General features: G+C 40.5%; 5 protein-coding genes across 7 annotated transcripts; 1 reads left to right on the top strand and 4 right to left on the bottom strand.

Annotated features, from left to right (window-relative positions):
* Positions 1-1007: 1007 nt before the first annotated feature.
* On the bottom strand, positions 1008-6207 carry ssu72 (SSU72 homolog, RNA polymerase II CTD phosphatase). 2 transcript variants are annotated; one of them, XR_004897740.1, is made up of 6 exons: positions 5928-6207; positions 4827-4970; positions 2646-2785; positions 2346-2464; positions 1836-2007; positions 1008-1792 (listed from the first exon to the last, which is right to left on the bottom strand). XR_004897740.1 is itself a non-coding variant. In XM_031287612.2 (5 exons), exons 1-5 carry the CDS (start codon positions 6005-6007, stop codon positions 1906-1908), a joined length of 585 nt encoding a protein of 194 aa, XP_031143472.1. In that variant the 5' UTR covers positions 6008-6207; the 3' UTR covers positions 1008-1905. The 2 variants fall into 2 exon arrangements, 1 of the variants encoding a protein (XP_031143472.1); XM_031287612.2 differs by having other exon boundaries at positions 1008-2007.
* Positions 6208-7020: 813 nt separating this feature from the next.
* Positions 7021-9374, bottom strand: fndc10 (fibronectin type III domain containing 10). Its single transcript, XM_031287574.2, has 2 exons — positions 9071-9374; positions 7021-8877 (listed from the first exon to the last, which is right to left on the bottom strand). The coding sequence occupies exon 2, from the start codon at positions 8712-8714 to the stop codon at positions 7686-7688; it is 1029 nt and encodes a 342-aa protein (XP_031143434.1). The 5' UTR covers positions 8715-8877; positions 9071-9374; the 3' UTR covers positions 7021-7685.
* Positions 9375-10984: 1610 nt separating this feature from the next.
* On the top strand, positions 10985-12841 carry LOC116041595 (olfactory receptor class A-like protein 4). The gene is made up of 2 exons (XM_031287570.2): positions 10985-11238; positions 11326-12841. The coding sequence occupies exons 1-2, from the start codon at positions 11152-11154 to the stop codon at positions 12349-12351; spliced, it is 1113 nt and encodes a 370-aa protein (XP_031143430.1). The 5' UTR covers positions 10985-11151; the 3' UTR covers positions 12352-12841.
* LOC116041602 (olfactory receptor class A-like protein 4) lies at positions 12811-16942 on the bottom strand. Its single transcript, XM_031287579.2, has 4 exons — positions 16658-16942; positions 15842-16093; positions 13713-13958; positions 12811-13331 (listed from the first exon to the last, which is right to left on the bottom strand). The coding sequence occupies exons 1-4, from the start codon at positions 16940-16942 to the stop codon at positions 13119-13121; spliced, it is 996 nt and encodes a 331-aa protein (XP_031143439.1). The 3' UTR covers positions 12811-13118.
* A 794-nt stretch (positions 16943-17736) lies between these two features.
* Positions 17737-26946, bottom strand: LOC116041579 (von Willebrand factor A domain-containing protein 1). Of its 2 annotated transcripts, none has more exons than XM_031287536.2 (5): positions 26558-26946; positions 21008-21547; positions 20531-20809; positions 19853-20128; positions 17737-19600 (listed from the first exon to the last, which is right to left on the bottom strand). In XM_031287536.2, the coding sequence occupies exons 1-5, from the start codon at positions 26637-26639 to the stop codon at positions 19317-19319; spliced, it is 1461 nt and encodes a 486-aa protein (XP_031143396.1). In that variant the 5' UTR covers positions 26640-26946; the 3' UTR covers positions 17737-19316. The 2 variants fall into 2 exon arrangements, with proteins under 2 accessions (XP_031143396.1, XP_031143395.1); XM_031287535.2 differs by having other exon boundaries at positions 17737-19603; positions 26558-26943.
* Between the last annotated feature and the right edge of the window lie 730 nt (positions 26947-27676).

The following is a 27676-nucleotide window of genomic DNA, read 5'->3' as shown; positions in this document are numbered from 1 at the left end:
ATTGCACTGATTAGGAGTAGTGTAGTATATGACCATTCTATAACTTTCTATAAACTTTGCTTAAATGTTTGTTATAAGGGAGTCCTATGAACTTTGCTTTACACTTACTGAGAACATCTGGAAACTGTTAACATGAGCAGAGTTTCCCCCAAGACAGAAGATACCTTTTTTGGAGTTGTGCCAGATAACAGGCTACGATTGGCCAGTTCATATACTAACACATACACCCTCCCACGTTAGGTCATACAATGCATAAGATATATACGTTGCTCACACAAAGGAAAGGCAGAACGACTTTTGGAAGAATTTGAGTTGGTCGTTCTCCAAGCTTCCTGCAGGAGTTTGTAAAATTGATGCTGAATCTTTGCTTGTAATAAACCTTTTTATAATCAAGATCAGTGTCAGCGGATTCCTCTTCATACAGCATCACAGCATTACTATTTAAGACACCACAGTAGCCTCCTATTTTTTTCTGTACAATGACAATAAAAGCTATCAAGATAAACATTTACTGTTGAATTTGGGGTTTTCAGTTAGTTAACTACAAGTTGGTGAATATGGACAAGTAAGGGCAACTTCGATTATAAAAAATATATATTGTTAATAGTCTATGATTTCAACAGGCAAACATATTTAAACCAAGTTCTCATGTTTGGCTTTGCTTTGGACACGTTACTGTAAAATATTTTTAAAATAATCGAAGTTGCCCCTGCTTGTCCACAAATAGGTCTATAACATTAAATTAGACGTAAAAATAACATGACAGCTCTACCAGCTAACGTTAACATGGTTCGCTTGATAGTCAGATCTTTCCATATACAGTACGTTAGGTGGGAACGGATGATCCGCTGTGGCGACCACTAACAGGATCCGCCGAAAGAACAAGTTATAGCTTGATAGTGGTTAATTGATGTAACAGAATGCTAATAGTTTTTTATAACAATACCCATTTTGCATGAAACCATCATGAACTAAATATCACAAAGCAAATAAAGAGCTATGACATGTTTTTTTAGAGATGTTTCTTTCTTTAGAGGATTCATATGTACATACAGAAAAATCAGGCACTCTGAGCTGAGCTCGCAGTTTGCAAATAATTACAATGCTTCAATTCTTTAACATTTACAAAAGAAAAAAAAATACTACGCCCTGAAAAACAGCATATCCAAGTTTAAATATGAATCAACACATTATATTGGAAACACACTGGAGGAGAGCCTTAGAGAGGTCTAGGTTTGGTTATTCATTATTAGCCCACCCACTTAAACTTAATCCAAACTAATCTACAACACATGGTCGCACATACACATGCATTCAGTTCAATTCATTCTCCCCTTCCTGTCTGACCCCAAGTTACACAATTACACTGCCCCAGGTCAAAAATAAAAATCTGACTTAAATGAATTACAATTATATATAATTTGCCAAAAACAAAAAACAGCATTAATATGCTGTACTGAACAAAATCAAAAGGGACTGGTAAAGGAGTTGTTGGATCAGGGGTGTGGGTGTTAATGGCTCTCCCTGAGGAGACATGGTCGAGCGATTTCACTGGACTGGGATTGAGGGAGGACCTCCTTGGCCTGACCTTGATCCGGAGAAATAAAGGCAGAGCGAGAGCAGCGAGTCCGTCCTCTGCATAGAGGAAAGACCCATCATCACCAGCAGCCATTTTTTAGGTCCTGACCCAAAGGTGTGTGTGTGTATGTGTGTGTGTAGGCACACAATGTGCATGTATTGTGTTGTGGCTTAGACTGTATATAAAGAGTGTTGTAGATGACTGAGGAGTAAGAAGTGTTTGTGTGTGTGTGTGTGTGTGTGTGTGTGTGTGTGTGTGTGTGTGTGTCCATATTGTTTGATTGCTTGTGATCCGGGTCTGTGTTTATTGCAAATTTCTATTGTGTATCAGTAGAAACAGACAGTGTGAAGAAAAGGCCTGTTGCTCTTCTCCTCAAACTCTTGTATGAGCTCATCCATTTCATCCTCCATGTCCTCAGTGTGCTGGATCTGCAGGGGCGAAGGAGGAGGAAGCACATTAAACAGCCTGAATCCACACAACTCACTTGCATAAACGCAAATCAATCTGCACACCATATATGAACCTATAGCACCTTTTTAGAATTGGCAGCATTTTCATTAGGAGACCACTAAATCCCCCATTTTGGAAATAAACTGGATGGCAGATTAGGTTGGCTTAAAGAACATTTTATTCATACTACTGAAGTAGATAGATATACTGAATACTTTTTCATCATTAAACCACAATGTCATAACAGTGTTTGTTGTACTATGCCCTCAGTGTGCCTGTACAACAGCATTTAAGAATCCCAGTAGGAGAAACTCACACATTGACACAGCTCACAGATGAGGAAGGCGCCCAGCGTGGCTTCCTCGTGGTTATCCTGAATGTCTACATTGATAACATGCACAGGCTGTAGAGTCTCCTGCTCTCTTGAATTCAGATCTGGGGAGCAACAACAGATGAAAGAGAGAGTGAAGTAAAAAGTAAAAACTTGGGTCTGCATACAAACTATTGTGGGGTATAAATGTTAAGTATGCAGTATCAAAGCAGTGTTCTTGCAAGGGTCTCTGAATTACCAACTATATCCCTTCAGTGATTATACATTCATTATGAGAAGCCTTACCCTCCAGAACTTGGTCATAGACTCTCTCTTCACATGTGATGACCAGGTCAAACTTCTCCTTGCAGCTTTGAAAGCGCTCTGGCTTTGATTTGATGCGCTTGTTGCGGTCCAGCATGTGCAGGATGCCATTCTGTGTGTATCTAAAGAGTTGGGAAGTCAAGGAGCACAGCAGGAGCGAGAGACACACTTCAAGATAATACAACACACCCATCACACTATCAGAGACAGGATTTCAATGCCTGCCAAGACTGTGTGATACAGTAAGATATTCATTAGTCTGAATGAGACTGCATGTTTTGTTTGCAATGTGGGGTATACCCTTGAACGGTATCAAGTGTTTGTAGTAGACAAACTACAGCACCCTCTAGTGGTGTCTGAAAAAACTACCATACAAGTGGTCTGGTGAAAAGGAAAAAAATAAAATAAATAGAAGAATGGCATTTCAGGGCTAACAGTAAAACGTGAAACATTATTATCAACAAGCAATTCTGATACTGCACAGCCGGCATTTGTTGTCCTTAATACATATATTATATTACTCCATGTTTATAAAATGTAACCAAAGTAGTCCATCTTGCTGTCACTACATGGCCACCCTAAAAGACATTGCCAAATATAGGCTATAAATAAAAAAAGACCAACCACCATGGTGAATTGTCGATAATAGTGGACTATATTTTTAAGAAATCCATGCAAAGTTGCAAGAATACAACAAATACTTTTGTAAGAGGCAAGTATGTACATATTCTATTCACAATACATTGGGATTTACAGGGCAGCTAGTTTACAATTTGTAACACAGCACCTTTGACATGCAGGAATACAGACAACCTACCGTGGGGTGGCAAAATTTACACCTGCAATACAGTAATATTAGCAGGTAAAAATTTGGTGAAGCACATGTCTACTACTTTTAAGCCTAGACTTTCAAAGGAAGCCTATTTAAAGAGAATAACTCAAGATGCCCTTGGACATGCTTATCTTCTAAAAATATGCCTATATTTAGCCTAGTCTTTAATTAAACAAAGCAATTATCTAAAGAAAAATTGGAGATATTACAGGAATAAATTAAGCCTTAAAATATACCGACCAAGGGGGCGGGTTTACCTTTAAACTGCTAACTGACAGCGGAGACATGGATTACTTGAAGTTTATCAATGAAGACCAAAAAATACAACTCAGTACTTATTGACAGGAACAATAAAACCCATAATTTTGATGAACTCAAAGTTTGACAGTTGTCAAATGTGCAAAGAAAACACGATGGAAATTATTACAGGTTTTAAGGCTCCAGCTCCAAGACATTACAGGCTTTTGTAATGGAGTCCAAGGATTTTTGAGTATCCTGTTTGGTGGCATGTGCATGTATAGTCTCACTAATGAGGACCAACACAAGTAATTAATCTTCATTTGTTGAATTTACTTTATTAAACTTCGGGGTACTATAGTCAATATCTTACTCAAAATTTAAGATGCAACTCAGAAAGCCAGTTCTTTGACCAGGAAAACTTTTTTGTTAACTTTTGTTAAATGTTCCACTAGGTTTTTTCAGTCAGTGTTTTCTACTTGTCTCCACTGTTTTTCTTTGCTAATGGAGTTCTCCAGCGGTTTGATACTTTCGCCTTTTAGTTTTAGTGTAAGCGTTACAGCAATTAACTACCGGAATATCAGAAAAAAGACAATATTTTTGTCTAACTTGCTGGTGTTACTCAAACTGCAAAAATATCAATTGAGAAAAGGAACATTCATATATTAAAAACATAGGGAAACTGCACTAGCGAGGAACAACAGTGGTAACATGACCCTTGCAAATACACTTAATATAAGCTAGGGTTTTAGAAGTGAATATAGATTCAAATCTGATGGTCTCAGCAAAAACTTATGATCTTCACCAAATTGCACTTACTGTTGTATTGCAAGATGTTTTTCCACCCACTGTATATTATAGGTTTAATAACAAAATATATCTAACACATTTTAAAATCCCTGCATGTGATTTACCCATCGGTGCAGTCCCATCTGCTGTGCCGTTCAAACGCCATCACACTTGCATAAATTCCCCTAAAAAGATAAATATCTAAACACGATACATGTACATACGTCATGTCTACTTATCTGGCTTCCAGTATACAGTATAAACGTGTGCGAGTGTGTTTGGAAAAGTGAGTGAGAAGGGGATACAGTTCCTTGTCCTTGCGGACCAAGTCGTTGTACATCTGTACATATGTCGTTTTGAAGTCATACACATTTGGCTTATCCGGGGCAGGACCGGGTAGCTTCACATGAGACCCTGTCCCAAATGAACGCACATCAAATCCACGTTTGCTGCAAAGACGAAAAAGGACAAGACAGTAAATTACATACCATTTCTGACATCAACACTAGACACAAGAAAACATTACAAAAGAGCCAAATGCAGTTATCAGCGTCTTTCCACAACTTAAGTAAAAATGTACCCAATGAAGTCAGCTATTGAAATTGCCTTCTCACATACAAGTAATAAACATAATGTATAATATGGTCCCGTTTTATGTCACAGGCTGAATTAGGACACCACTGGACACTAAAGTGCATAGGCCCATTCCACCTTGTCTCCTGCTACATAAGAGATTAACCTTTTCTTAATACAGAAACATTCAATTAAAAAAAATATTTTTTTTATTTCAGCTAACCACAAGGCTATCTTGGTCTGTAAATAATGTACTAGACAGAAGTGCACTGCTTCCCAATGACAAAAGAACAGCCTTAGGGAATGAGATCAAGTGTGACATGTCTGACAGTCCCTGACCAGCACACACCTTTGGTTTAAAAATAAATATAGACAACCTTTCTAAATGGTGTGAGAATAAGGGGACTGGTCAGAGCGGCTAAGCCACCCAATGTTGCACAGACTGCAGTTGCTCCCTTCCGGAATATTCCCTCCAGGGGGGGCGCTCTAGTCAGCATGTGGGGAGAATTAAAAAAAAAAAAAAAAAAAACCAACTTGGGTCGGTATTTTGAAAACCCTGAATCTGTTTGAAAACAAAATCTGTGTGGATATTTACTTTAGGCAAACGCAAACCTGAAACCTAGTCAGTAATAAGCGTTGAAAGTACGCCATAGCCCCGGTGTGACACTCAAAAGGAGCGAGTCCATTGTTAACTGCGTTGAGGCCTGACGGACTGTCAAGCCACCGTGTCGGCTTGACTCGTGACCGGCTCAGGAAACGGCTCGATACCGCGCAGATTTTGTTCACTTCATTGTGGTTTTCCTTTTGTTCTCCTCCCGGCGTCTCATCTTTACCTGAGGATACTGTGCGCTTCCATACTGCGGTTCTGGTTGCTCGAGCACACAACCGCTACACGCAGCGGGTGGCTCGGCATTGCGTCTCTCCGGCTGAAACTAACCGACACAAGCTGTCAGAAACTATACAGAGGTAGTTAGTTTGCTCCCTGAAAAAAAAAACAAGACAGACCCCTTTTGTTACGCTAACTAAGAAAACGTTTCGAGTACAAATACTGTGCGACTGGCTCGCTTTCTTTTGATGCAGGAAGTTAAAATGGCGGCGCCCCGTTAGCGACTACGGCTTTATCCAGTGATGTCATTTGAGGGCGGGGTTTCCTACTAGTCACGCTGAAAAAAATGTGGCGACGTGACGTCAATAAACAAAAATGTGACTTTCCTTGAAAGACATATACGGTAGGTAGGCTATTTACTAGGCCTACATTAAATTTGGCCATGAGGGCACCCGGGGCATTTTCCAAAAATAGGGGCACACTTGTGATACAAATGAGTAAGTAAATAGGCCTATGCTGCGTGAAAAACGCAAAATACAAAAATAACCTTGATATTGCCTACAAGTTGACATCGTGTTTGTGTTAGCAGACACAGTGCGTAAACGTATTTTGATGATATATTTTTCCCTTTAATTTGTGTTCAATACCAATATTTTTGTGTTTAGTTTGTGTTTGTATGCATAAATTTAAGGTTTCCCACCATACATATGGATGTTAACTGCATCTGTACAGTGTATATTAGCAGCAAAATTGTATTGTTTTACTATATCATATTGTACTTTGCTGTGTACATTCTTCCCACTGGACTTATTTGTTTCATCTGATCTGATGATGCATACCCTGAGATGACATCATTTTCAAATAAAAACACATTCAATATTGCGATATACTGTTTAACCATCCAGAAAGACATAAACAAAAAGAGCTTAATAATGGGATCAAGCCCCAGTGATTAACCTGCATCAGACACCTAGTGTCTGTTTATACCAATATATTTTTAATTCCTGTCTGTTCTTTATTCTTGTAAATTGTCCAGGGATGTGAGGACGAACACATGCACACACTTTATCACACACAAGGAGAAAAAAACAGGACAGCTGTAAAGTATTACAAATGACCTCATGGTACTTTATTCACTGACAGCAGGACATAAAGGCATTCTAACTAAAGATGTTTGGCATGATATTTGGAGATTGTACACCAGATTGTATTGCCTTTCACAAAATGGTACAAATACTGTATGCGGAACCAAAAGCAAAACTAGACAGTTTGATGGTTTAGTCAAGTGGAAAAATTTAATTCAGTAAAGTTTTATTTTCCATTGTCGCAGCAAGGACAGAACAAGTCTGGACACTTTCACAGGCTGCACACTTAGCAAAAACTGCTGTTTCTGATGCGCTCAAGCCATTTCATTAATTGTATTGCTGTATAAGCTGCCAGCATACAGATTGACAGACTCAATCACAGACAACTTTAAACAAAAACACAACACAGTAAACTATAATAGTAAATGTACATTAGGTTATCAGTACTTTTGGTTCAGTGCATCCTTGCAGAGGTTGAGAAAGGCATGTTATTTGCAGACCCACAGTAGTTTGTGCTTCAATTCAGTTGTAACAGAATGTTTATATCATTATGTGGCTGATTGAAAAGTAAGTATTATTGACAGTGAGTGGCTACGATTGTGAGATTAGATATGGTCATCATGGAAGTTAAATGTAAGCCATTTTATTTATTAACAGTGCATCTTGGATTCAGTGTCACATCAGTGATGCGTGTGAGTGCGGTAGGAGTATGTGTGCTGTGTCGTGGGGCTCATGATATTTTCTGTGATGTATGCCACCAGCAAGCAGATGATGACCAGCATCACGCAAATAGCTCCCCCAACCGTTGTCATGGCGATCACAATGTCCTGCATCCCAGATGGCGGCAAAGTAAACTCTACACAGTCCCGTTGGTCTGCTTTCTGAGCTGGATCGAAGCGGGCCAGGGAGCGCAGGCAGATGCGGTAGGGGATGTTCTCATGCAGCTCAATCAGGAGAAAGTCCCTGCAGCCAGATCCAAGATGGACACCAGCACACTCAAATTGAGTATAGCTTCCATTCCACCAGCAGCTTAACTCATAGCCTCCACGCTTGTGTCGTCGGCCACTGAAAGCAGTGTTTGAGCTTTCCTTTCTTGTTAAATTTGTCCCTGGATCCCCATCGCCCTTCTGACCAGCGACAGTCTCTTTTGTCTTTACGTCTCGGCCAGTCATTGTGGATTCTCCCTCATGGGTCCACTGTAACAGTACACTGCCATTGATGAGAATATTTGCCACCAGATTCCTGAAAGACACCACTGTCCTGCAGTCTCCCTTGTGACACTTGTACCCAAACAGTGTATGTCGAAAACACAGCTGGCCCCCAATACCTCCCTCAATCACTCGGTAGGCACACAGTGGTGACACCCCTTCTTCCGGGCTCCAGTTTGGTGCCCTGCCAGACCTTTCCATTATCACAGTAGTCATATTGCCTCTGCTGGTGTTGAAAGAGAGGCTATTCACTCGGCCCGTTGCCTCTTTTAGCTTATTTGGCCTACTTTCGTGGCTGTGATTGCCATTAGAACTGATCTTTGTCGTTTTTAGCCAGTTTTGGGTCCCCAAATTATTCCTGCCTCTAGCCTCTGATGAGGATGTTGTTGTTGATGATGCTGTGCTGCTGCGATGAGATCTGCTGGACCCAGCTGTCTGGTGTAATGTGCAGAGCAGGAGTGCCGATAAGGCGAGCAGTGATGGTCGTTTTTGGCTTTTCATCTCACGTCCTCTCGTCGAATTATTTTCTCTCACAGTGGATCAGATGGGCGATGGTACAAGACGGGCTGATGTCTGCCATAAGATCAGCTCTGCCTCAGTGCACACGACAAAATCCGTGTGAAAAAGGATAGCTCGTCCATGGGCGAGAGGAGCGGGTATGCATCTGCGAGAGAAAGACAGAAACAACATTTAGGACTAGCCTACATTTAGTCATGCGGCTCCATGCCAGCAAGAAATTTGAGTGTGACCTTGCATATGATAAGCTTGCAGGATAAAGTTAATAAAGCCTAAACGATGATAAATGCCACCTCCGTGCAGCTCTCCACTCACAGACATTTAAAAAAAATAACACTTACTTGTTTCGGTTGGAAGAGAGGACCAGGCTATCGTGCCATGAGATTCGCTTTCGTCTTCCTGTCTGGCTTGACGTAAAGGGTTTGATTCCTGCTGTGCGAGAGTGCACGTGGAGGAGCGCGCGCCGCGGTGTGCTTGGGAGCGTGGGTGCGTGCACAAAATAGATAGTTGTAGTCATCAACAGTCGGTTTGTGAGTCATCATCCCACACAGTGCTTCAGGTCTCTGTCAATAACGGAGAAAACAACCAGGGTCCCGACAACGCTGACAGATGGAGGGTTTTAACCAAAACTTGCATCCCACATGCTGCTTACCTGCAGGTCTCTCGCATCCAGGAAGAGTAGCAGATCAGAGCTGCTACGCCTACCTGTCCAAAAAACACCTACAGACAAACACAGAACCCGTCTCCTAAAAAGTGTGTCATGTTTCTCCTAATCTTGTATTAGTTTCACTTTTATAGTAGGGTCCCAGAGAGACAAATGTGTTTGAAAAAATGTTGCTTAGATGAATAAATCATTTATAGCTTTAACAGATGTAAAGCAATATTAATCTTCTAGGCTATAATCATCAATTTTACTCATTGTTTTGCTAACATGAAAAAATGAACAGAATCAGTCTTTATTCAGATCAAAACTGACTCAAAATTGCCTTTTAATATAGAAGCACATCTAACATTTTCTGATTGGACTTTTAAAATACACTTAAATGTTTAATCTTGGTGCCATGTCTTTTTCTGACCTTAGATTGTATTATGCTTGCTGTAAACTAGAGTTGCCGTGGTGCTTTTAAATACAGTTCAAATTCCAAAAACACAATTCGTACTCATATGGCTGGTAGTGAAGTTACACTGCAAGAACCAACGAGTTTTGATAGTTGAATCTGATGCCTCCCTACTTTTGGTTGAATGGCATTTAATAGAGTTTACATGTCCAATATATGAACGGTATATTATGTTTTTTTTGTGCAAATGGTAGAAATGGACAAGACAAAGAAATACACTTTATTCTTTAATTTTCACAACAGGGGCATTAAGTACTGTACAATTGCGAGACAGAAGGTTGTTGCTGCTGGTTTTTCATGGGTTCAACTTATTTTAGTAAATGTGTTGTATAGGCTACATAGAAAGGGGTGAGGATAGCTTGTGTTGTTGTATGGAATTGTAATGGGAGATCATCAGGTCATTTTATCCAGCCCTCTGATGGTGATAACAGAAACTCTACAGCCTCAAAAGTTAAATTATACCAAGACCTCTCTGGGCCCAACTGTAATTTCTGTTGAATGAAATTATAGCCATGTTCTCTGTATAAAATCCTCATGAACAAATAGCACCTATAATGATCATAAAAAAACAAGTTTAATCTCAAGCACAATGGAAAACATGTATGAGCAATAATTGCCTTGTGCCAAGACAGAAACTTGGCAACTCAGTAAACAATGAGTACCAAGGGAGAGAATGAACAGCTGACTAATAGGAGAAACAAATGCTGCTTCACTGGGATTGACTAAGCTCCACTGGGCCCTTAAAGGTCGAACAGGGTAATTAGTTAAATCCATTGCGTAAATCTGCAGTTTATATTATATCTGATGGTCTGAAAGCTATATTTTCATTTAGCTAAACTATTAACATTGAGAATTACTACTGAACAAAAGAAAAAGAGCAGATTGCTGGTCCTTCATAACATGCATTTCCATATAGTTAAGTGATGATTTAGAATGAAAAATGTAATGGCAACAGGCTGTTATAAACACAATAAATAACAGCGACCCACACCTGTTGATGCGATTGTTCAAGTCAAGAGGCAGCGTTGCATTTGCAGTTGGTCAGTGATGTGGAAAGAAAACATGAAAATGCTTGCCTCTGCATGTGCACTCAAAGCATCAACATATTAGGTTAAATTGACCTTAAGCCTGGTCAGCAAAGATGAAACCTTCTGTGTGACAAATCTATTTGTTTATCTGTGTGCATATATAAAATGCCATGAGGAGCATCAGCAGCGGTAGTGGTGCACGTGAAGCCCTGATGTTTACACACATGCTTGTCAACAAGAAGAAGCTAACTATGTCGCCATGCAAAGGGTGATGCTATGTCAGAGGTCCTCACTTTAGATGCTATTTTGTTTGGGCTCTTGGTCTTTTCTGGCATCCTGGGAAACATCCTGGTCATCCATGTGGTGAGTTGAAATGGAGAATAGTATTTGTTGATTGAGCTGAATGTTCAGGGTAGGATTATTCTCAGTCTGTCTTGCTTATTCTCTCAGGTGTTTCAGTCAGCTGTTGAGACTCCGTCTCAGAGACTCCCTCCCTCTGACACAATTTTGGTGCACCTGTCTCTGGCCAACCTGCTGACCTCTATTTTCCGCACAGTACCTATCTTTGTGTCAGACCTGGGCTTGGATGTGTCTCTGTCTCCAGGCTGGTGCCGAATCTTCATGCTGCTGTGGGTGTGGTGGCGAGGCGTGAGCTGTTGGGTGACTCTAACACTTAGCGTCTTCCACTACACCACCCTGAGGAGACAGCACATGGCCTTTGGACCTCTCACACAGCAGAGGGAGAGGCGGCGGGTCTGGATCATTCTGGGGCTTGTGTGGGGGGCAAACCTGGCCTTCTCAATACCAGCTCTGGTATATAGCACTCAGGTTCAGGGCAACATCACTGTGGAGCTGATGGTGATCAGCTGCGCCACTAGGCCTCTACTGGGCTGCGTCTGGGAGTTCCCCTCCAACCAACAGGGCTCAGCCTTCGCCTCCTCTTCGCTTGCAATTAATGAGGTGTTGCCACTGGTGCTGATGGTTTGCACCAATTTAGCCACACTTCATGCTCTGGCAAAACACATCCGAGCTGTTACCTCAGGGGCAGAGTCAGGAGGAATCCATGGGGAGCTGGACAAACATGTGTCCACTGAACGCAAAGCAGTTCATGTAATCATGACGCTGGTGTTGCTCTTCGTGATCTGCTGGGCGTTACAGGTTGCTGCAGTGACATACTACAACTATGATAGGGGACAACACGCTAAAGGGTTACTAGCTGTGGCTCAATTCTCTGCTTCGCTGTTTGTAGGATTCAGTCCCATGGTGGTGGCCCTGGGACATGGCAAGCTAAGGAGGAGAATCATGAGTATGATCCTGATGCGGTTTAAAGTTCTTAAATGTCACAGGGAAGACACTGAAGAAGTGGGTAAATCCCCAAAGACTAAAAGAAAGAAAGGGAAACTAACTGTTTTTAGTGTTCAAAAAGAGAGGAATAAGGTCATAAAAGTGAAGGACAAAGTTAAGGCAAACAAATGATGGAAAGTGTGACTGCATTGATACTAAAGTACTGAAAAAATACTAAAATGTATACCCAAATTAGCACGGATGTATCATTCATTTGAATCCAGAGGCACCATACTGCATGTTTCCTCTGGACAGAACTGTTTATTTATGCTTATTTTGAGATATGTCAAGCTATTTAATGCAAGTCAAACTGAAACACAGTATGTTATAATTCAGAAATAATTACAGTGCAATCAAGCAGGTGATTTGATTTTGTTTTATTGTTGAAACAATTTCATCCAATCCAATGTATCATTGATTCTTTGTTGTTTCTTTTGAACTGAGAAGATCCTATTCTAATCCTTTGAGTTTAAGCTAGCATCACATCCAATGTATCACTAGGCTTTAGGAGCCTACAAAAAAAACTTTCCAAGTGAACGCTTCCAAATAAAATGTAGCGCTAAATGAAGTGCTTTTGGTAGATTTTTTTAAATTTTTTTTATTTTGACCATTTGTTTAGACTGTTAAATAAAGCCATCACATCATCTGTCAGCCCTGTCTACATATTGAATAAATGAGGCAATGTTGCACAAATCCTTGTAACCTTAATTGCTTTTTAGCACTTTGCCTCTCTATTGAGTCGATCAGTCCAACTCCAGTCACACATCACAATGTTGAAGTTTAGAAACATCACATATTGATACCTTTAACCATGAACCTCCTTTAAATGTTTTTTTAGGGGAGTTGATGCAAATAGCAGTTATGATTAGCAGTATTGTGTGAGCTGCACAGAGCTTCTGTCAGTGAGAGAGCAAAGACTTGATGAAAGCACGCAGACGACGGTGGCCAACTGCCAGAAAAACAGGTGACATGGCAATGAAGGTAGTGTTGGAAAAACGAGCAATGACCAGAAGAAACTCCACAGATGATCCACGGCTGTAGTTGAAATAGTTGACAGAAATAACGCTGGTTCCCCAGGATGCAATGAAGAGCATTATGAGAGCGAGAATCACCTGAAACACACAACGCAAAGAATGGGAGGGAGATGAAACTGATAAAATATTCTCAAATTGACTCATTACATTACATTACATGTCATTTAGCTGATTTCAACCTTGACGATGCAATATCCGGACAGCAAGAAGTGTGAGTACATTAGCTTTAAATAAGCCAAACTACAAAGAGCCATGTGAAAGTGCAACTGTAAGTTTTTATTTTTTTGTTTCTCCAAAAAAATGGAAACAATTGATGGCTGTTCCATAAATTAATTCTCAGGTCTGCTGTAGATTTAACATTTTCATTTACCTATCCACAGCTCATCTACATGATAAACATGGCTTCAGTGAGCTTTTCACAACCACAAAGCCTCCCCCTTCCACCCTCCTCTTCCTCACCTTGGCTGCTCGTCTCTCAGCAGGCACCCGTTTTATTAAAGGTGCATCCTTTCCCGAACTCTGCGTCCTGCCATAGGTATAGAGTGTGAAAAAGGAGCCCAGGTTGGTAAAGACCATAAGGATTATGGGAATTGCTTCATTAATGATAATAGATGTGGTGGCATAGGCCAGGCCATGGGCACTGGAGGGAAATTTCCAAACACAGCCCAGCAGGGGGCGAGTTGTGCTGCTCACCAGCATCAGGGTCTGAGAGAAGAAGAGGAAGAAAGATGAGTGAGGCTGGAGGAAAAAGGGTGGAACATACACACAGCCATAGATACACACAGCTATTAATGGAGAGGAATTCTATCAATAGAAAAGGGACAACGACAAATATTTTATTGCTGATCTGTTTGAAGTCAAGCATAAATGCAGGCCTCTTGCTTCAGATGAATACACCGTGGTATTGCTAGTCTACAAAAGGCCGATTTCAGTACTTTCTGTACCACTCAGCTTTTAATACTATCGAACCACATATTTTAGCTCGGAAACTGCGTACCTATTTTAATGTTGATGTAAATTTTGTTGGCTGGGTTGTAGATTTTTTTAACATGTAGATCTCAGAGGGTTAGGGTTAATGGCTTTCTGTCAGAACAGCGCACCTCTTCAACCTCACGGTCATCATTAGCCTGCTCCGTAAAGATGAATCTGAGCATGGGCCAGTGGTGGATGAGTTTGTCCAATGGTGTGATGAGGCCTTTCTCCAATTAAACGCCACAAAAACCAAGGATATGGTCATTGATTTTAGGAAAGTATCCCTCCCACCATCTAAGACTTTCATTAAGGGAACTGGAATTGAGTTTGTTGAAGAGTACAAGTATCTGGGAACTGTCATCGATAAAAACGTGAAGTTTGATGTGAATTGTGATGCAGCCTGTAAGAAGGGACGGCAACGTTTGTACTTCCTTAGGAAGTTAAACACTTTTAATGTAGATAGGAAAATGATGTCCTTATTTTATAAATCTTTTATTGAATCAGCTCTTATGTTTGCCTTGATTGCTTGGTACGGTAACCTGAATATCAGGGACAAAAACCACCTCAGCCATATTGTAAAGGTGGCTGGTAAGGTGATGATTTGTGGTGATGGTTTTCCACAGTCCCCCTTGATGGTTATCTTTGACCAGCAAGTTCTTCGCAAGGCCCGGTCTATTTTAGACTGTACAAACCACCCCCTTCACTCTCAGTTTGAAATACTCCCCTCAGTACCTCAGTTCAAGAGCAATAAGGGTAAAAACTCCTTTGTCCCATGTGCAATAACTCAGCTTAATTTGCACATGTAATGTAGTACTTTGTTTGGTTTTTAGAGATTGTTCCAGTGGTGATAAATTGTGTTGTGTGTATTACATACAGGAAACCTTTTTTGTACTCATGTCTTGTATTGTTGCCTCTATTTGTATGTTGCTTGAATGTGTTTATTGTTATCTTTCACTCCTGACTGCATATCAAGTTTCCCATTTGGGATAATAAAGTGACTGAACTGAACTTATAAAGGGAGAGATTGATGCTGCGGCTTAAGTTCCGTTGGTATTACTAATAAACTAAACTAAACTATCCACAAATTAAACTTTTTTGAAGTGTAACCCTATTTGTTCTACATCAAATCTTTGTTGTTTAAGCAATTTTACTTGTATTTTCCTTATCACAAAACATTTCTAAACTTTGAAGGACCATACCAGTGTTTTAACACCAAACTCCTTTACAATGTTACATTTTTACGCATGCTATACAGACATATAGACATAATAGTTGTCTAATTTAACATCAAGTCTGCACTATTTTTTTGTCAATTTTACATTATCATTGTGTGGTAATGCAGCTTACTTTTATAGTCAGCATTACATTACATTACTAAGGTAATGTCATGATAATGGGATGGGTCACACAATGAAAGCAAAGTTGATTTTCATCCCGTACAGAAATGAATGGAACCAGCCTCGAAACATGCACATTTCCTAGCATGGTGTGCAAAATGAGCTGTGATGTAAAGTGTAGGCTACATGATTTGTAGAAAATAGGCTGAAACATTAAAAACCACAGGTGTGGTCCTTTAACTTAAGATAATGTAGCCTCCTGTTGCAGCAAACTCTCACCTCTGTGGTGTTAATGCCCCCATTAGTGGAAAATATATGAGCAGGAATGGAGTAAATAAAGTTGAGAAACCAGATGAGCGCCAGACTCAGCAGTAGTGTCTTAGGAATGCCCTGGCACGCAATAGTAGGAGCCACACGCCTCAGTGTCCGGAAGTGGAACGCACTGAGGAAGAGTGTTGACCAAACATTGACCGATCGCAGCCACACCCAGAAACCCATGAAGTACTGACACCAACCTTTGGATAAGTAAATCTGTAAAAGAAAAGAAGGATGCATATTCACAAATTTTGAACTTTTCCAGACTAATATCCTGTACTCACACTTATCTCCCGCACACACAAAGAGGTCACCTTGTGTCTACTACAGTTTTCAACTATGGTTTGTTGTGGCAAACACAAACTTCAAATTCAAAGTAATAAATTCACTGACAAAGCAGAGGGATATGGTGCTTGTGTAATGTTTAAAATGCAGATCATTAATGTTAGATCTGACAATACGAGTAATTTAGTGCTGCTAAATCTAGTCCACACATTTGAAGTGAAATTATATTAGTGGGATGTGTAAGTTTGAATCTGATCCAAATCTTACCCTATCATTATCAGAGTGATTATTTTTTAGATAAACCTAGTAACCCCGGCCCCCTAAAAAAGAAAAGAAAAAAAGAACGATGAGCCGGAAAGGAACTGAACCATAAGATCCGGCTCCCTTCAAAGGGCATCATTAGTGCAAAAGAAGTCAAATCAACATACCCTTTGAAACAACGAAATTGTGACTCACTGTCAATCTTAAAAACTATTAATCTTAAAGACCACATACCTTGACTCCCATGTCTGATATGACAAGCAGCGTGTTCCTCATTAGAGACACAAGCAGGTTAGACAGTGTCATGTTAATGATAATGATGTCCGAGGTACGTCCCCCACCACGGTCCATTATTACACTCTTACCAATCACCACAAAAACGGTGGCATTACCCAGGATGCCCAGCATCACCAGGATTGTGTATAAGGCATTTTGCACAGAGGGCGCAGAGACAGGAAGTCCCATCCCCACAAGCTTGGTGTCTCCAGCCTCCTTTATAGTGTTGTTCTTTGAAGCCATTGTCTCAACAACCTTGTCTATGAAGTTTTAACAGCTGGAGTAAAGTCTTAAAGCATGTTCCATCTTCATTTTAATGTATGTCAGACAAATATAAATCAGCTTTCTTCATCCAGCATGTTGCCAACATATTATGCACATCACCCCACTGGTAGCTTCTGGATCTTTGCAGGTGCAGTCACTAACCTAGGACACTACCTCATGGGGCTAATGAAAGAAGATTATCCTACTGTGTGGGTCATCACAACAAAAAACTGACAGCTGAGGTGTATTTGTGCTCCAATCTGATGAGACAATCTCTGTTAGGCCGTCAGAAAACCAAGAAGCAACACAATGTTTTATGCCTTGGGGAGCTCGAGGTGCATGGTAATGAAACACAGGAGATTAATCAGCTTCCCTTAATGAAATGTGCTGTCTTTGTAACTTGATTCGTTTCGCCATCATCCTCTGGGAAGTGGAAGCCTTTTTGTTTATGTGCATGTACGAGCTTGCTTGTGGGTGGGTTATCAGCAATCCAATTTGGCCTAATTTCCACTAAGGCTAAATACGCCCCTATCAAAAATGAATAAAGGCAAAAGCCTCTGTTGGCAGTTTTTGATTGCAGCCAACAGCCACAAGATGGTCCCATAAACAACTAAATTCCAGAGAAGACAAAATGTTGTGTTTTCATACAGAATATCTCTCTCTCTCTCTCTCTCTCTCTCTCTCTCTCTCGCTCTCTCTCTCTCTCTCTCTCTCTCTCTCTCTTTCTATCTCTCTCCCCCAATTAAAAAAAATCAAAATGCTTATGGACAGTGTGCAAATATAATAGAAGATTTAATAGAATCTTTTTTCTCTTTTACCAAAGAAACATTTTACCAGATATACATGACCCCAAATTCAGTAGCATATAAAGTTCAATACAATACAAATAATTAAAAATGTATTCACAGTACATATTCACTATAAGCACTAAACACAGAAAGTACAGAAACAGGATGCAGATACAGTATAGAATTCACTCTGATCTGAAGAGCCGATAACATAAAATACAACAATCATCTTCATGCTTCACAAGCACCACATTGTCTCTGTGTTTTATTGCTGATGGCAACGCAGAAACACACCTGTCTGATTTTACTGTGCGCTGCCAGTGTGACACATGATGTAACTGCTAAATGTCCATCCCTTAGTGAAACCAAGAGAAAAATGGATATATATAACTTTGCACTGATGAGTTCAATTTGTGTGTCCACTGTGTGTAACACAACCTTTTTTATGGTAATACATTTGGATTGTTTTCACAAGAGAACACTGCTTTTATAAGTTTCAAAGCGCTGCTAGTCTGAGCAAAACATTAACAGACAAGGTCGTAGTCCTCTAACTTGGCATTCAAAGCGTCTTCAGCTTCAGGCTGTTATAAGTTCATTCAACATTCACGTGAAAACTAGTAGAAGAAAAATAAGTACATTTGTTTGAGGGTTAAGATGACCTGTTTGGTTCCAGACCTCTGAATTAATGGTCACATATCATCTTCTTTTCACCAATTTAAAATGAATAATGAAGTGAAAATGAAAAGCAATTCTGCCTGATTATCAGGGTTCTGATTCAGCTTCTCAGCTTATCAGGGCACTTGTATTTTTATAGCTTTAGCTCTACACAGTGTTTTGTGGTTTATTGTGCCTCAATTCATTTTCTCATGCTTATCTTATTTCAGGCGTTGTAACCAAAACTTTACATTTATCGCATTATAAGAACTTTGAATACTTGCATAGAGAAGAGAACCTTTTACATATAATTTCAAGTAATTACACCTGTAATTATGTAACAGGGTAATTTAAGGGTAGGCTGGTATTACAAACTGATAATCATTATGATAACTAATAATTGCTAATAACAATAGTACAATAGTTCCTCACACAAACTGTGAATGCTGCCTACCTGCACACTCTGCAGTTGTTTATGTGTCTGACTAACTGATGTGTTGGAACAAATGTGTGATGCTGTGGTGGGAAACCTTCCTGCTAAGTTGGTAATACAAGTGAATGCCCAATTTTGCTTAACCACTGTGAGGACAGAGGGCTGGTGTTATGTGATAAAGCCTTTTCTGTCACTTAAATTCATTTTAAGATGAACATTTTAACTTGATAATACTATTATTTATAATTCAGTCCTGCTCAAGATATCTGGTGCATCCAGCACTTAAAATGCTCAATTTCACAAACTGTTTTGCTCCAGCAGCCTGATTGCTGCAGACTCTGGTTGTTAACCCCACTGGCTGGATTCTATTAGACCGAAGAGAAAGACAAATGAGAAATTACGATTCCCTTTAATGAACCAAACCTGCTATGTATGAGCATAATTGCAGGAATTAAGAAAAAAAAACAGTTAATAATATTCAGCTCAGCCAACGTGTGTGCCTCTCTGCAGTGCAGCATAACCCGTCTCCTCGGCCCCAGCCATAGACCGGGGACACACACACTCGACTGCTCGGTGCGAGGCGCGTGAGACGCGTTGAACGAGAGGTAGGAGGCAGGTACGCGGAGGCGATGAAGGGCTTCGAGGAGGAGCTGTGGGAGCTCAGCCAGTAGCCTTTCAAACCTTCCTGATGGGCCTTCCACGTTACCTTTACCTCCTGACGCTCCACTGTGGTCAACTGAAGGTCGGCCAGAGCTGGCAGAGCTGCTGCAGGATAAAAAAACATAGAGGAAGGCGATCGAAAGATTTAAACATCCTGGTCAAGTAAAGCTAATGCAGCCTCAAAAAGTAGGAATGATTCACAAATGAACTCTAAAGGTCAACCTTAAATAAAGACAAATAAACAGAAAAAATGCTTTTAACCAAAGGCAACAAAATTATGTAAAAGGAAGAACATCTGAAAGACACAAACAGACATAAAAACATGGTATACAAATACAATAACTGAATACGTACCCTCTTGAGTGCATGCTCTTACAGACATGGCTCTTTCTTTTCCATTCACATGCAGAGCACTGACTGTGACCAGGTACAAAGTGCCCGGCTCCAGGCCGAGCAGCAAGGTAGAGTTCTGCTGGTTTGGTAATGTAACGGTGTGGACGTGTCCGCTTGGAATAGCTCCATACTCAACAGTATATCTCTGGACTCGAGCCAGCTGCAGGGGACCCCAGCTCACACGGATCTGACGAGGCCCAGAGTCTGACACAGAGACGACTGTCGGGCTTAAAACATCTGAGGGGAGATGAGGCAGAGGGGTGACAAGAGACACAGGTGAGACGATGACTAGCTGCAACAAATTAAATAATAATACATTTAATACAAACTTTAACAGTAAGAAATTAGGTAAAACGCTCTTTCATGGCATGGATATCGGTTGTCTAGAAACAAACCATCATCCCTCTTTGACACAAACTCGAATGACTCCAGTTTTGTGCTATGTTTCTGTAAAAAAAGAGAAAATTCTAACATCTACAATTTGATGACAACTATGAAAACTCCAGGAAACTGAGGAAGATTATGCAAAATGAACAATAACAGCAAGTGTTTTTTTTCTTCTCCATTTTTTTGTGTCATGAATCCAGTATGTTTTTTTAAGTGCATTACAGGATAATAAAAGTATTTAAATCCTCTCACCAGGAAGTGTAGTGAAGTTAACAGAGAGTGTGTTAAACAGCCTCTGGTTGGACTCTGGGCGGAGGGCAGCTGTGTAGGTGGTTTCAGGCTGCAGTTTGGTCAGCTCTACCCAGCTGGAGTCGCCTGGGAGAATGCGTCTAGTTTCAGTGTCCGTTTTCCACCTAGATTCGTACGAGAGCTCATAGTGACCGTTGTCAGCGCTCAGAACAGGACGCCACTGCAGCACAGCACTGTGGGAAGTCAAGTGCACCACGCGCAGCCGTTCTGCACGAATAATTTCTTTAGATAACATAAGACGAGAGGAAAGAACGAGGGGAGAGGAGAGATAGAGAGGCAGGGTGAGAAAACATGTAAAAATCACTGTTTCTGTCTAAAAATAACTTTCTAAAATCTGACATGGAACTACTGCTTCTACTGTGCTAAACCTCATATTTCAACCACGGACACACACACACACACACACACACACACACATACTGATAATGGCCTCCCTCAGGTCCTCAGTGATGATGTCCATGTTATCTATGTCCACAGAATAGAGGTGAGACTCCAGTGGAGGTGTCACTGCACGTTGTAACACCTGGTAGTTGCCATGTACTGTAGACACAGCTAGTACAGAAACTCCCTGCGCCTTCAGCTCCGACATCGGTTTGTCCACGTCTCCAGGCTGCACACCATCCGTCAGCCACAGCAGAATCTTTGGCACGTTCTCATCTGTCTCTGTCAGAAGCTGCTGTGCCACCCTGAGCGCTGCCTCAGTGTTGGTGTCTCCCTGCAGCTGGCTGACACTCCGCAGAGCTTTCTGCAGACCTTTCTGATTGCTGTGGACGTCCAGGCCAAACTCCAGGTTAGGGTTTGTGCCCACCTGCAGCAGTCCGACTCTTACGTGCCCACGTCCCAATGAGAAGGGGCGAAGCAGCTCGGTGACGAAGTGCAACAGGCGTGAGAACTCGTAGTTTGCTATACTTCCTGAAGAGTCCAGCAGAAGGAGAATATGCCCTTCACAGCAGTTTAACACTGTGCACAACAGAAGGAAAAAAAGGAAGGTTGTTAATGTTGTTTCAATATTTTTTGGCCACTTGGGGGCAGCAGAACAAAGCTGTCGACACAAAATTGACATATTATCACCTTTATGTTGATATGGTGTACTTGATATTATTTGCATATCTAGAGTAACATAAGGATTCATTTGGAGTCTTGTTTCTGGCCAACTAGCTAATGTAAGTCCAATATTCATTCTCGTTTTAGGTCTTTGGCTACAACATTTTTTAGAGCTTTTAGTACAGCTGCTGAAAGGGACTGAGAATGGCGCTGATGAGAGTGGGGAGAGTGAATCAAAACATTAAAGTAGCTTGCCTGGGTCCAGACCTTTGAATCCGCCCACTCCACCAAGTTGATTGATTCTTCTGGACATCATGACATAAAAAAGCGGTTTCCTCGGTTGAAACAGCAATCGATCCAATAAGCGCTGCGGGGGGATTAATGATTAGCCAATGAGTGCCACGGGCGGAACTAATGACGTAGTCAAGCTGTTGTCAAGCTGTTGTCAAGCATCTTCTCAACATCGCCCCACATCTTAGTTTGCTTTTACTTCACTAAATCAGGATGTTGGCATGGCTCAGTGTCAGTGTCGACTTAAAATGAGGTTAGATTCAGGCAGATACGGTAGTCTCTATTGGTTAGGAAAAATCAAATCCCCCTCCCCCCACAGAAATTGGTTAGAGTGGACGCAATTTCAGACTGAAGATGGAAACAGAGTATAATGAGTTGAAGATTTTGTCTGATATCAGGCAATAAAATAATGGGCCAGAAAACCAAAACAATGAGCTGAAAGATGCTAAAACTGCAGTCAGGTGATAATTCTCTTTGAGTTCGTCACTACAAGCAAACACGTTTTGCATACACTTTTGTGTATGTGAAAAATGTATTTGATCCATTAATATATTGGTAATCGCAGCTTTAAAGTAGAGCTTCTATTCCCCCATTTTAAGACATTTGATCAAGGCACAGACGAGCAAGTTTTTAGTTAATGGTTAACATGGAATTTTCATAAAATGTGGTGACTTATTAGGTGCCTTCGCTTAAAGATACTAGAAACATCTTTAAGCGTAACATTTCCAGTGGTGAATCATCCCATCATGACCATATTATCTCAGCCATATAAAAAAGGGACACTGATTTATGGTATCTTAGGCAAGACTCATCTTATTTTCACATATGCTATTGCTGTCCTTGGAATAAGAATGAAAGGCAATAACAGATATAGGAGCTGTCTTGTTTCATGCATAACGCTGAAATCCAGAGAACAATCTGCTCAAACATTTTCAAAACATGTCCGAAAAATATTGCCTTGAGAAATACTTTAAATGCCGCTATAGTAGAGTATTTATGATAGCCAGGAATAAAGAGAATTGGATCACCGGAGTCAATTTATCATATGAAACCAGAGTGAGATTTACATTGTGGATAAATCAGTGACAAAAAACAGCAGTGCAGAGAGAAGAAGAGAAAGCACATCCCACATATTGGGATCTCTCCACTTGAATGAACACATACTGGTTTCCCCATGTTAAACTTTCATTTCTCAGAAGCCATTATGCTCCATTTCGTCATCAAAAAGTCCCCTTTACGGAATCCTTTTCGATGACAAGAATCAACTCTACCCACAGCACCATCCTGCACACACATACCTGGAGACCACTGAGTGTTTCCTAATAATCTTGCTCACTGCATTTGACTTTTGGTACATTTGGTGCCTGTCATTCATGAAATATTGGTCTTATATCGCCGGTAATCTATATGACTACACTGACATTCGTTTTTAGAATAATTTAATCTGATTCTTGACTAAGGATCAGACTAAATGTGTGTGCTATATGAGAATAAATTCAACACAAATAGAGTCCTTAATTGTTCCCTACAAGGCCTACATAATGTACACATCTGATTTATTGCTTCACTCCTTCCATATCCTTCACACTCTTTTCCATTTGCAGTTCTTCCACAGAAGACACCCATTATTTTATTGCAGCAGTGGTCCATAATCCTTAAACTTTTATTGGTAGGCAGAAAATAAAGCTGTAGGAAAATAAACAGGCAGGGAGGAAATGAGGGAGAACAGCGCAATCAGACGAAGAGGTGTTAGCCAACGTCTTAATAAAACAGATAACCTACTAAGAGAACAAGAGAAGCTGTGCTGGGGAAACGAGGAATATATACATGGTGACAAAGGGGAGAAGCTGAAAGGGGAAAATGAGACAGAGAACAGAGAAACGAGACAGAAAGATGAGGGGAGATGGTTAGATTAGAGTTGTTGATGGAGATGTAGAGGAACTACTTCATCTTTGCATTCCTCAAAAGAAGAATACATGGGAATATGTATTTGTGTGTGTGTGTGTGTGTGTGTGTGTGTGTGTGTGTGAGTGAGAGAGAGAGAGAGAGAGAGAGAGAGAGGGAGAGAGATTTGAGCATGTCATCTGTCATTTAATTGGTTTTAAGCTGTGCCAAGGCCATATGCCACACTGCAGAGTTGCACAGATGAATGAAAATATGTTAATGCTTTCTGTGAAGTTTACTGAGTGCAATATTAAAATGTGCCAACATCAAACAGACAGACTACCCAGCCTGTGTTGGATCAAAATCAATGCAGGCTACTTCTAAACTCTTGCTGATCTAAAACATTTTACACATAAACTGTATGTTGCTCTGCTGCCTTTTAAACTTTTACAGATATTCTGCAGAAAAGTGAAACTGAAATTAATTAAAAGTTTTTTTTGGGGGGTGTCTAACTTAGCTATTAAGTAAAATATTTACTTTTAATTAGCTGTGGCCACCTGAAGTACCTCAACTTCCTCTATGTCAAAGTCAATTTCAAACAAAACAGAGCAAGCTCGCCCCCTCACGTCAATGTTTCGATTTGATTCGATGACCTACTTGGTCGATCAAGCCTTTCATTCGCCATAAAATAACTCATCTTAACCCAGTAATTTTACAAGAGAGACTTGCAGTCACTCTGAGAGTCCTGGCATCCGGTTGCTCTCAAGCTCGTTCATGCTTCCTGTTTCCGCTTTGTCGGAGTGGCGCCCTCTGGTCGTGTAAAACGGCCTTAACTGTCACTAACCCCCACCCCCTCCCCCAACCATCTTGTCGTGATTGGCTGGAATGTGGTTTGTTGTATTTTGGTGCACAGCCTGTGCCTCTAGTGTTTGTTTGACGTTCACGACCCCTGTGTTGTCTCACGAGACCGGGCTTTTTCACAGTGTATTCAGGGGGCTGGCAGCTAGTGGATCAAGGAGAGATGCCTACGATTTGAGACAAAAATGAAATTGTGCTGGAACTCATAGTGCACCTTTAAAGGGGCACTACATGTTTGTAAAACTAGTCTTTTCTTCAGTGGCTCTGCGGGACCATGTCACTCTGAGAAAATAACCCTGATGATGTCACAGTGATGTCATCAGAGTTATCTCATCTTAGGCTGACATAATTATAACAGAAACCCTGTGTTACAAACTGGGGTCATGGAGTCAGAAAGACATGGGTGTTTATCAGGCAGGGAGGGTCTAACAAAAAGATGCTGGGAAATGTATGATTCAGGGGTTTGGAGCTTAACCCATACTAGGACCTTATAACATCATAGATATAGGATATCATAACAATAATTTTGAAACCTTATTTAAAACATTTCACTCAGGCAGTCACACTCAGCTGAAAATGTTTTATGGCGGACTAGTGCTGGTGGACACACTGTTTACTTGCATATGTTTCTATAAACTGGTTGAGGTCCAATTTGGCTGTAATATCTCCAGTGGTGTCATAATTTGGACGAGATGACATTTTCCGTAGCTTGTTTCAGTTAATACACACTGATCATTTGTTCCATAGTAAGTCACAAAAACAACTTCAGCCAACTGGCTTCTTTTCAGTTTAAACCCATTACCTGCAGTGGTGGAAGAAGTACACAGATCCTTTACTTTTTACTTCTTTTTTTTTTTTTTTTTAAATAGACCATTAGAAGTAAAAGTCCAGCATTCAAAATGGTAAATAAAAGCACAGAACTATTAACAGCAGAAACATGCCCCCTTTGAGTGTTATACACTATATTATTATTGGATTATTGATGCTGCTTTAATATGTTAGCTAGTTGAAGCAAGATTTAAGTAGGCTACTTTATATACTGTTAGGTAGTTTCATCTATAACTGCATTGAAAAAATGGTTGCATGATGGCGTGATAGTCTTTTTCACAGCATCATATTTTATACAGTGATTATGTGTTTTGTATGTAAAATCATGTAACTAGTAACTGCAGCTGTCAGATAAATGTAGTCGAGTAACAAGTACAATACAATAAGTAGCCTAAAATAAGTATAAAGTAGCATTATTTATACTCAAGTAGCCTACTTAAAAAAAAAAACTACTGCAGTGCAGTATCTATAAATATGTGATCCAATAAAGACAAATAGAACCGTGTGTTTCTTGTGACTTTTCATATTGTAGCCTATAACGGTGATTACACTCATTATGATTATTATTACAGACCATTATATTGATTAGATCATAAACTGTTGCCATATAGAAAGACACAGGCCTAATGAAACATTGTTCTGCAATGCACCACCACACAATAGCTCTCCGTGACAACACTGCCCATGTGTCAACTTGTTTAAACCGGCAATGAGTCTGGCTTGTTGCTAAATGCCATTGCTCGTTATAACCAACATTTCTTCATCCTTTATCAAACATTTATTAACATCAATGTCTAAATATTTTACAAAAAACTTGTAAGTTTTTGTAAAATAGTGACTTTGTAAAAGGTGACTATTACCATTAAGGGGAAAACACGTTATTTCTGAAGGTTTAACTTTCAACCCAGACTCCATTTACAAAACATCAAATTTGACTAACGTAACCCTGAAGAAGCAAGATATCGCAACCTGCCTATTTATCAGGTCTGTTTATTGTTCATGTTTTATTCGGCCAGGTACCTGCTCTATTTCATGTCTGTATTGTAGCTTATGTTATCAACTCACCTGTGGCAGGTACAGCAATTTGCATGTTGCTCCGCTGCAACATCGCGCAGAGAAGAACACCCCGAAGTAAAAAAACATTCATCCTTTCCAAACAGCATTGGAAAAATATGAATTTGATCAGAAACAACACAGGCAGGTGAAGTAACCAACACCGATTCTCCCTTCACCAGTTTCCATCGCACAGATCACTGTCACAGATGATCCAGTCTGTGTTATTTTGCACCTCTGTCGCCGCTTCCGCAGAGTTTTGCTACGGATCATTCAAACTTTTCTTCAGCAAACACCTGCGTCATGCGTAGCCTACTGCAATGTTTGCACGGTGCAGTTATTTCCTGTAATGTGACATTAGAGTAGCCTACTTCTTATGGAACATAACTTCTCTCATAGTCCGCTTAACTGTTCCACTTTCTAGTCCAGATTACTCCTCCTCCCCTAGCTTCTGAGCCAGGACATACAATCATTGTCACTTTTTGCTGGAGTGTGGTCTTTGATGGGACTGTTAGGACAGATGCTTTCTTGATGATTGCTGTTTTCTCCTGCACTGTAATTTCCTCTGTCCGGGTGTCATCACACTTATTTATACAAACAGACAGGCACCTGACTACATGTCCCAGTCAGAGACCCCAAGAAAATCTCATCACAAGCATGCCTGAATTAAATGTCTGCTGTGGTTACAAGAAAAATGATCTCATCTTTTTTCCCCTCTACATTATCTTGTGCTGGAGGAACAACAGTGAAACTGAACCGGTCTTCATTTTCTCTGGGGACACCCTGGAAAACCCTTGGGCTGACCACAAAACTGGAACCCACTTTGGGAAACAGAAACAGGGCACCCAAATATATGACAGAGTGGCAAAGAAACCCATTCAGCCAGTCCATTAGACAGGATTAGAGTCAATGCCACAGCTGCCACTTATCAGAAAGATAACTTGCATCAAGTGCATTTATGCAGTCGACTATAATAGGACCCACGCCCCTACCTCCCCCCGTGTGTGTCTATATATGTCTGTGTGTGTGTGTGTGTGTGTGTGTGTGTGTGTGTGTGTGTGTGTGTGTGTGTGTGTGTGAACATCTGTTAGGCTTACTTCACTGGAAATAATTTGTAAAATCAGAATTTGC

This window comes from Sander lucioperca, chromosome 6, assembly GCF_008315115.2.
Source record: "Sander lucioperca isolate FBNREF2018 chromosome 6, SLUC_FBN_1.2, whole genome shotgun sequence".
NCBI classification, from domain to species: Eukaryota; Metazoa; Chordata; class Actinopteri; order Perciformes; family Percidae; genus Sander; species Sander lucioperca.
The sequence above is the reverse complement of the archived record's forward strand: the minus strand, read 5'-3'. Positions and strand labels throughout refer to the sequence as shown.

Bases quoted from the DNA above. Each gene is read 5' to 3' on its own strand.
- ssu72 (XM_031287612.2), bottom strand. From the start codon at position 6,007: ATGCCGAGCCACCCGCTGCGTGTAGCGGTTGTGTGCTCGAGCAACCAG. The intron at 4,971-5,927 runs GTAAAGATGAGA...TCGTCTTTGCAG, and splicing joins GAAGCGCACAGTATCCTCAG to CAAACGTGGATTTGATGTGC. The intron at 2,465-2,645 runs GTAAGGCTTCTC...GTTGCTCCCCAG, and splicing joins CTATGACCAAGTTCTGGAGG to ATCTGAATTCAAGAGAGCAG.
- fndc10 (XM_031287574.2), bottom strand. From the start codon at position 8,714: ATGAAAAGCCAAAAACGACCATCACTGCTCGCCTTATCGGCACTCCTG.
- LOC116041595 (XM_031287570.2), top strand. From the start codon at position 11,152: ATGTCAGAGGTCCTCACTTTAGATGCTATTTTGTTTGGGCTCTTGGTC. The intron at 11,239-11,325 runs GTGAGTTGAAAT...TTATTCTCTCAG, and splicing joins ACATCCTGGTCATCCATGTG to GTGTTTCAGTCAGCTGTTGA.
- LOC116041602 (XM_031287579.2), bottom strand. From the start codon at position 16,942: ATGGCTTCAAAGAACAACACTATAAAGGAGGCTGGAGACACCAAGCTT. The intron at 16,094-16,657 runs GTATGTGGTCTT...TTTCTTTTACAG, and splicing joins TATCAGACATGGGAGTCAAG to ATTTACTTATCCAAAGGTTG. The intron at 13,332-13,712 runs GTGAGGAAGAGG...TGTGTGTTTCAG, and splicing joins CTGAGAGACGAGCAGCCAAG to GTGATTCTCGCTCTCATAAT.
- LOC116041579 (XM_031287535.2), bottom strand. From the start codon at position 26,639: ATGAATGTTTTTTTACTTCGGGGTGTTCTTCTCTGCGCGATGTTGCAG. The intron at 21,548-26,557 runs GTGAGTTGATAA...TGTTGTGCACAG, and splicing joins AATTGCTGTACCTGCCACAG to TGTTAAACTGCTGTGAAGGG. The intron at 20,810-21,007 runs GTATGTGTGTGT...TGTTATCTAAAG, and splicing joins CCTGAGGGAGGCCATTATCA to AAATTATTCGTGCAGAACGG.